General features: G+C 35.5%; 1 protein-coding gene across 1 annotated transcript in view; it reads left to right on the forward strand.

Moving 5' to 3' along the window:
* Window positions 1-9,634, forward strand: part of ATG7 (autophagy related 7) — a gene marked incomplete at its 3' end in the record, with an annotated part of 44,198 nt that overhangs the window by 24,795 nt on the left and 9,769 nt on the right. The window contains 1 exon segment of the mRNA XM_010291800.1: window positions 2,391-2,471. Coding sequence (XP_010290102.1) covers window positions 2,391-2,471 — 81 coding nt within the window.

Below are 9,634 nucleotides of genomic sequence, written 5' to 3' on the forward strand. Positions count from 1 at the left end.
CTCAGGAGTCTCTCTCCCATACTCCTGAAGTTTTTCTCCTTGTCACTGTGGACACTGTCAGCTGCAGGATTGGCAGGGAGTATCCAGTTCTCGGTTGGCTTGTTCAGATACCCTCAGTATGAGGCTTTGGCCCTCACTGGTACTTAATATCTGCTCGTCTGGAAGATTCTCAACAGTTTCCAACTTTGGCACTAATTGATACATTTATAATTTTTGCAGTGACGGACAGGTTGTTTACAGTCAGGATACTTTATTATAACTAATTTACTCCCTTATCCTCTTGGCTTCTCTGTAGTTAATATGCTAATGCTGTTGTCGGCCAGACCCAGCCTATGCAAGCAGCTGCAGTAGAACTGAGGGAGATTTTTTTGACCTCTCATATCTCAACAGGAAGAAAAAGCCAAATCTAAATCTTGTTAATCTGATGATCCAGGTTCTCCTTTCTGATTTATCCTTGGAGAGGTTTTTGCTTTCTTAGTTGAGAAATGAATGTTGTTACTTCCAGGTAGTTTTCTGTAATTATGATTCCTGTGATCATATGGGATGATAATACAATAAAGACATTTTGCTTAGGCTAGATCAGTTTGTTTTTAAAAATAACTTCAGTAATTTTGACGGTTGAACCTTTGTGAGTCTTATACATATGCAGTGACTTTGTTTCAAAATGGTGACTATGCTCCAGACCTCTGGAAGACAGATCTGTAATTTGAACTTTCTCTTAACATCTAAAAGGCATAATGAAGAAGTGATTTTTTCAATTTTTTTTTTTTCCCCCCAACAGAAAGATAGAAACACTACCTTATGTAGTTGTGTGTATATATATATATTTTTTAGACTATTTCCCAGTAAACTTTAGAAAGTTTTCTGTTTCTACTGGAAAAATAATGATCTCGTAGTTCATATATTTCCTGATGAAGAGAATGTTAACTGCCTCATCAGTCCTCTCTTGACATTTTTTTTTTTTAATACTCCTATATGATTTTACTTGCATTATTGTTCTGTTTTGGGCTATGCTTTGAGGTATAATCCATATCAAATATAGATTTTAACTGGAAAACTTCATTAAATTATGACTTCTGTCAACCCTATATCTGTTTTCACATTTACATTTAGTGAATATCATGAATAGTCATTTTAGACATTCTAACACAAATATAACTTTAGCAGGTATAAAATGAAAACAGCTGATTTTTTTTCAAATATTGTGACATCTTTTACAAACTGGTGGTTTCTCTTAGCAGTCACCCCTCAAATCAAATCCGTGAGTACAGTACTTTCTCCAGGGGTCTGGAATTGATTGTTACTTTCTGATGTGGGTTTTTTTTGGTAATGTTCTTTGTTCATTCGGTTAGCCCACTTGTTTGGGAAAAGAAGAACAGTAATTAATTAATGCAGCAGTCCTCTTTATTAAGAAGGTGTTCCTTTATGGATAGTAAACGTTGCATGCTCATAATCTTAGTCTGTCATAAATGAACTGAATTTATTTCCCAGAAGTGTCTTGGCGTTCCTAGGATAACAGATACAAAGCAATGTGGTATCAGGAAGACTTGATTTTCTGGTTTTCCTTTCTTTTCCTGGGTGTAGGTTTTGTTTAAGAATTACTGTATTTTTGTATTCTAACATTATGTACGGCTTTGTGTTTCTGCAAGAATACCTTAGTGTTAATACTGTTTAAATTGCCATTGGCTTCTGAGGCTTATGCCATTTCAACTGCATTAAATGTGTGGAGTGCATATGGGGAGTATTTTCCATAATAGGCTTCAACATTAATTAAGGCATTATTATTTGTATTGCAGAGCTACCAAAGTTCTGTTCTTAATGATGTCTCTTAATTTTAGTAGACCTATAAAAGCACAGAATAAAAAAGATGATCAATACTCCAAAGAGTTCATAGTCTGAATGATCAAACCCTGCTGCAAAGTGTTCTTAGTGCTGCCTCTATTACCAGAAACAATGGTCGGGAATTTTACAATTATGTATCAGTAGTATCACATTAATAACATGGTTTAGGAATGCACGACAATTAAGTTTTCAGATTATATGTTATATAGATGGAAAAAAAGATGTATTTAACTGGCTATACCATGACTTTTTATTTGATTGAACTTTGCAATTGGAAAAGTCAACCTCCAGGTGGTGCTGTGCCTCTGTGTTTAAATAGTGTTGCCTTTTGATAATTGTGCCATTATTTGTGTATAGAAAAAACACTAATATATATTGAGTATAAATTCACTACAGGTGTTACTGGGGGTCACTGTTAGAACAGTATTATCCTAGTGATAGCTGTTATTTTATCTTTTTATTGAACATACATGTCCAGTTCATGTGGAATTTTGGAAATGTTTTTTTTGTAATTATAAAACAGCATTGTAATACTTTTCATCTTCCAGATCCGTGGATTTTTATCAAGATTTGATAATGTTCTTCCAGTCAGCCTGGCATTTGATAAGTGCACAGCCTGTTCAACCAAAGTAAGTCCAAGTTTGTCTGTACTTTATTTATATGTACACAATGGTCCTGCTTTAGGTCAGTCTTCGCATACTGGGGACTGCTTTGCATTTGACTTTTTCTCTTACTTCTTTAGTGCTTGGAATCTGTTTTCACAGTTCAGCTAAAGTTCTTTTGCCATCATACCCTTCTTTTCTAGGTGTTTTCCAAATTTCTTTGGCATCACCTAGTAGCGTGCTTTCTCCACATAAGCATTCTAGTCATAGCTAAAACCAAGCAGAGATTATGGCAAACACATTTCTGAAAGGTTTATCACATAAATATTGTCAATATATTTTGGCTTCATAGGAAGGAATAAAATTGATACTGTTTTTAGTTGTTTAAGAAATTATTTTGAATGCCTGATGCATAAGTACATCTTTCTAGCTTTCTTGAACTTACTGTCAGTACAAATATGCACAGTTGTCTAAATCTCTGGGTTATGATACAAACCAAACATATAAAGAACACTTCAGAAAAGAAATTACTTCCATAACATTCTTTATAGAAAAGACTGTTTCATTTTGATGCTAGTGTTGACAGTCCTGAGTCACCTAATGGATGTACAGCTGTTACTAACATCTGAGCTGTGTCTTGCCAGAACACTAGGGCAGCCCACTAATGTGTCTGTGTGAGGCCTCCTCTTCAGTCTTGGATTGTTTTCCTGTACTGTGGCCTTGAAAAGTTATTTCTGGCAAGTTTTCTATGGCCATGTAGTGCAAGTTCAAAAAGTTTTGACTGGGATATCTCAGTATGAAGATTCAGAGGTTTTGACTCATGATTTTGCCTCCTTGGGAGTGCTATTAATTTAGTTCACTTTTATGTACCTTGAGACATAACTGCAAGAAGCTCTTTCTGTTCTTTGCACTGCACTTGTCCTTCTTCTTTCAAAGAGCTATCAAGAGCTCCTGAGGCACTATCATTTTTTTGAGCACTTGCACAATTTCTTCTTCTGTAGTAGTCCTGCTACTTTTCTAGCTTATCTGGGTACATTTGACAAGTTCCAAAGGACTATTCATGTCTATTTTCTCCTCAAAAATTGAAGCACTAAACTTAAAACTGCTGTTATTTTTAGAAACCAATATCTACCCTCTTGAATAGCTGAGAGCTCAGCAGTAGCTAAAAGCAATTATTTTCTCGTCTTTTCCAGAAATATGGCTTGCAGAAATTCTGTGTGTGTTACCTAAAGTATTTTGCTTCAGAAGAATACTCGAGGAGGGGAGGAGTAAAGCTTTATGATAGTGGGACCTGAGAATTGAAACTGTTAGAATAAGCTTCTTTTCCCGCCCCCCCTCTTTTTTTCCCTTTTTATCTCCGGTCCAGGACATACTGATATATAAAAACATACATTGATAAATTAAGTGCAAGTATCAATTTTTTGTTAGCAAATCATTTCCTCTTGGAGGTCATTTTAAGAGAGCCCTGTTTTACATAAACAGACTTGATGATTTAATAAAAACTGACTTGGATTTTAGCAGCTGTGCTATTCCCAGAGAGATCACTTTTCATGTGGTTTGGGTATTAAATTACTTCTGTGCTGAAAAGGTTGCTTCATTGGTGCACGTATTTCCTTACAGTAGAAACACAGCATTTGTTTACTTTGCTAACTTTCTGTTTATTAGCGTAAGAGTATGTCACCCTGTATTATCTGGAAATCTGATGCTAATACTTTGAAATGACAAATCCAATTACAATTTAATTGTAGTCTGTATGTTGGTTTTGTGTTTTTTTAATGCAGCAATTTAGCATAATTTCATCCTGATCTATGTCAGATTTTCTGTAGATTCAATCTTTTAGCACAGGAGAGAATTGGCTTCTCTGATAAAATTGAATTTGCTAGTACCTTATTAATTTTCTTCTTTCTTATGTCAGCATTCTCTTTCTTGAGCTCTTGTCACTCCTTAACTCTTAAAACATAAGACTAATGAATTAAGAATTAAAAAAAAATTCCACTACATTCTTAAGCCATCCAGCACAGCTGGGTGACTTAGGAGAAGCTGCTAATGATCTGCATGTTTAGAGATTAGATTCCTTTTCATTTTGACTCACAGTCATGACTTCATTTCTCTGTTTTTGAAGCCGAAGAGACCAGACATCCAAGCAGCCAGCTATTCTTTACCCAGAATTGTCCTAAACAGGCTGCATGCCAGAGAAGCTTCCCGCAGGCAATTGTTCAGGAATTTCGGGATGGTCGCAGCAGGAAACCAATCTATTTTTATTCTGGGCCAAATTTTCCTTGTATGATTTCCCCCTCTGTCTTATTCTGGTTCTGCACAAGCATATGCTAGAATGGAAAGTATCCTCTTTCAGAGCTAACGGCACTGCACTGCCAGTTGAGTAGTAGGTCTGAGGAGCAGTGTAAGCTCTTCTGATGCACTTCCTCTTCCATGTCACACTTGTTCTGTTACTGAGAAGGGTGTCCAAAGTTCTTTAGTGTAGACATTTATTTGTAATACCTACTTTACTTACAGAATGAGAATGTTAAGCTTATTACTTACTGTGCTAATTAAGCTGTGTGTTTACCCTGTTGGGAGCAAAATGAGGATATTTTCTTGTAATATTATGGTGAGAAGCTTTATAATCCTGTAGAAAAGTAGAGTGCTCCTGATGCTGTACTACCTGATCCTTACAGGCAACTGGCTAAAGCCTCGAAACATGGATGTTAAAATACATATCTATCTTAGTGCAAAACTGCCAGTGTTTATCTTTTAATAAGGGTAATGATAATTTTTTTCTTATTGCTTCTCCCTCCTCCTTGCGTGTCGTGGTACGAACCAGGAGACCTCATAGATTCCGAGTTTAATGTCAGAAAAGATTACTGCTACTAACCACTGTGGATATACAGACGTCCCCTCTGTTTTCATGTGTAGCTTACAGATCTTGTTTCCCCCAGAGTTCAGATTTATTGTCCTTGTTCTAGAAAGCTAGCTTATTTTCCTTAACAGTATTTCTCTCCTTCTTCTATTAAACTTGTTCTAATGTGTAGTTATCTCCACTATCAAATTAGGAAAAAAAAGCGCAGTATAAGTATCTACTATTTTTCAAGTTCTTTCTCAACTTTCTGTTCAATATGCTGAAAAATTGAGCTGCTTAAGTTGTGGGTTTTTAACTGCTGAGTAATTTTACTGACTTACCTTTAAAAGTTTTTCAATTTCATTGCATTTAATGAAGAGGTAGACATTAGTATCAGGCATGGTATTGCAGGCACTGTGTTACAATTTCTGCTTTCAGTCAAGATTTTTCCCTAGCCTTGCAGATGTTTTCCCTTTTTAACATCCCAGGAATACATTAAACGCTTTTGCTGTGACATTTACTAAGTGCCTGTGTTGCATAAGCTATTTATGAGTTTCAGTTTTGAAATCTATCATCATGTAGACATAACAATGCTTTTATTGTTCTCATCTGCTAACTGCTTTGCATGCATTTTTACTTTAAATGGTTCCAATCAGTTATGACAGTAACCTGCAGTATTCAGTAACTTACTGATTTTTTTTTTTTTCAGTTGAGATAAATTTAATTTTGATTCCAGCAAGACCCTTCATTTTTGCCCTAGCTGCATTGAGAAAAGACTTTCATATTTGCTTTCTCCCAGTAATAGCATATTGTAAGAAAGATGTGTTGGTGAAACTGTTTTTAATCTTTTTATAATATACATTTCTCAATTCAGGTACTGTGTTGATGTTAAATAGAGATGTATAAGTCATGGGGGGCGAAAAAGCCTTGGTCTTTCATGTACTAAAAAAAGCTAACTCTTGCATAGCTTGCAGAAATGATGGAGGAAATGGGGAGAAATGTTTGTCCTTTGGGAGTGAACACTGCAAAAATTTAAAAGAATGTTTAAAAAGAGTTATTTCTGTAGCTGTGCTGTAACATTAAGTCTATGTAACTGAGTCCATTTATAACTTTCCTTATTTCCTGAATTTACATATGTTAACATTTGACACGTCTACATACAGTGCAGCCTCTGTATTAATATTGGATAGATTTCATTCAGACTTAGAGAATGCATCATTAATATACCTAACCATATTTTAAGCATACTGAGTTAAATGTAATACTTCTCTTTTTCTTAAGGTGGCATAGAAAATTGCTTTATGATAAGTGACTTACAGGAATTTATCACTTTCATTTTTCTTCTTTGAAAAAATGTCATTTAAAGTGGGGGGAGCAGAAGGCAGGATTATCTTGCCCATAACTTTTGAAATCTCAGACAGTCTTTACCTCTCTGGATATCAATTTTAAATTCAGTGAGAGAATTGAAATAAAACATATTTTCAAAATTAGTGACAGTGAGGATGGTTTTACTGCTGGTTCCCTGAAAGATGCACGTTCTTCAAAAGATCTTAAAAATTTTATTATACCGTCAACAAAATATAATGTAGATTATCATCCCAAGTAAAAGGATACTAACAGGAGGAAGCTGTGATGTGTAGTAAGAAAGCCACGTCACCCACTCAGAAATTATGACCATGGTAATGTCTCCGTTGTGATGGAGTTTTGTTCTCTTAAAGGAGGGCAAATGTGATCAATAACCCCAGAAATCTTAAAAGTAACGTTATCTTTAAACATTACCCTATTTTGTGAACAGAGAAGAGGGTGTGGCATCAGCAGTGTATTCAGTTTTGTGCATTGGGGAAGGTGGGAAGGTGTCTGTACAGACAGGATGGATGATAATTGGAAAATGGAACTTAAAAAAACCAACAGCACTGAAATCTAATAGGGTGGGAGAGAGCTCATTATCTCTGTCCTATATCTGAAATAAGATGCATGATAATCATGAGGTGTGTGCAGTTCAGTGGAGAAGTTATGTCTTGTTACTCCTTGCTTAGCGCATCACGATGACTGGAAACATCATAGCTAATCCTACGTGAAGGCAGTAGTGCCAAATAAACTGCCTTGCACATAATAGCTCCACAGTAAAGGCTGTAAACGGAAGGAGCATGGAGAAAGAACATGTTTATGTTTCATTTTAAGTGGTGCCATTTACTAAAATTCAGAAAGCAGGTTGACATTCCCCATGGGTTAGCACTGTTATGGCTTGATTGTAAGAGTTAGAAATTATGAATGTTTTGCACCAGTTATTCAGAGTTGTGGGATGCAGGTTTATTGGCATTTAATAGATAAGATAGGTTGTTGACATCAAACAGCCTCCCAAAGTCAACAGAAGAGAGGATTAAAAAAAAAAAATAAATGAAACGATGCTTTATCTTATGGTACTGAAGAGAAGTAAGGTTCAGTCAGATCACAAGAAGGATAGTTCAAAACTTTAACTGATACTGCTGCTGGCAGTGTTTACTTGTCCCCTTCTTCCCTCCCCCAGGCATGATGCTGCTAGAAGTCTTTAATGAACAATAGCTCTTAGCCATTCTATGGTGTCTTCGTTTCAACTTTTAACATATCTGTGAACTTGCTTCTTAATCAAGTTATTGTTTTGTTATGTTTTCTTCAAATAAGATAAATGCAGCAAGTATAAAAGAATTCAGGAGACTTTTTCTTTTTGACTACACTCTCTTATTCTCTGTTGTAAATTAGTTGGAGTTACAGCAGGGACTAATTTCTTGCTGTTATTACTTATTATTTCTCTTAAGGAGAAGAAACTAGTCTGCTTCTCCACAATGAATCGGTAAGACATTATTCCATTTTAGCTTATGTTGTTACTTTACTTATCTGCATTAAGAATTGACATGGTTTATAAAAAATTAAAGATCAGTTTGTGACTTGTGAGGGTAAACCACCCACCCAAATATTTTCACATGGGTGAGGATTTGTTTTGTATGCAGGGCTCTGTGCTCTGAGAGGAGGATGCATTTTCAAAACTTCGGACTTCAGGACAAGTAAATCTTAGCCTCTCAGGAGCTAGCAGCTGTATGTGCAGTGTCAAAATGTTTGTTTTGAGTGTGGGTGTTTGCAACTGTATTTAAACGTTGAAAAGTGGAGGTTTGTGTCTTTCATGTTTTTCTGAGCAAAACCAGTTTGTACCACCCAGCCCCTATCCTAGGAGAATTGTCTTTATTCTAGCCAATCTACTTGTCTTCATATAAGACTTCTCCCTGGATGACAGATGCAACCATTAGATATCTTAGGGAGTTTAAGTACAGCTTGGCATAGGAAATGTGTTTAAATAAAGTAAAACAACATTCCTCTCCAGGTCATTATGGTTTGGGGTCTTGTCTTCATGGCACAAGGGTGTAGATAGCTAAGGTTTACGGCAAAGTGTTTTTAGGAGCCATTCTTAAGTATTGTGATTCTTTGCAATGGAAATTTTGAACTCCTCTGGTTAAATGATTAAGAAGGTTTCTTGAGAGGGAGGGAGAAAAAAAGGAACAGAGAACACACAACTCTGAAACCTGTTTTATTCCCTCTTCCTTTTGCTCCAGAAAATCAGCAATTCCGTTGTTACTACTTTTGGTTTCAGAATAATAAACTAACTAGATTAAGAATCTCTTTCTAATAATAAGTAACACGCTTTTGCCCTTCAGAGAAGAAATCAAATTATTTTGTTATTCTGTATTTCTTGGTGAATTTAAGTGTTTCCTGATGTTTAAGTAAAATAACATGTTGATTTATGCTGATGTGGCAGCGTACCATATTAGATAGTAGAATCAAAGCTATGTTGCAAAGAATCACAGAATTTGGTCCAAGAAACAGCTGGTGTGACTGACTGGTCCATGGTATTGACTAGTTTACCTGTCTCCAATTTAAATAGCATTAAAAGAAGTAAAAATGCGTTACAGTAATTGCTCAGTGATCTTAAATGGGTAGGAGATATTATCCTAAGCAGTTGTAAGTGGGAGAGAGAATGGTTTATGAAGTCTGTCTTAGAAATCTGCATTATCTGAACAAAAAGAAAAAAACAATTAATTGAAGTCTTTAAGTGAAAATACTGTACTCATATAGTTTCTGCACCATGAATAAAATGAATCTTCCCATTTTTAACTAACTCTAAAATAGTGTTTTTAAGGGGAAGAAGAAACCTGCCATTGTTAAAAACAATTGATTTATATTTCTGACAGGTTGTATTTTTGTTGCATTTAAATTAAATTCTATGGGTCTTACAGGTTTTTTTGTTTTTTCAGTATTTCTTCTTCCTCTAATTCGATTGTGTTTTAACTAGGATCAGTACAAAGTGAAGGACTATCAATCAGCA

Source organism: Phaethon lepturus, unplaced genomic scaffold (assembly GCF_000687285.1).
Source record: "Phaethon lepturus isolate BGI_N335 unplaced genomic scaffold, ASM68728v1 scaffold18727, whole genome shotgun sequence".
NCBI classification, from domain to species: domain Eukaryota; kingdom Metazoa; phylum Chordata; class Aves; order Phaethontiformes; family Phaethontidae; genus Phaethon; species Phaethon lepturus.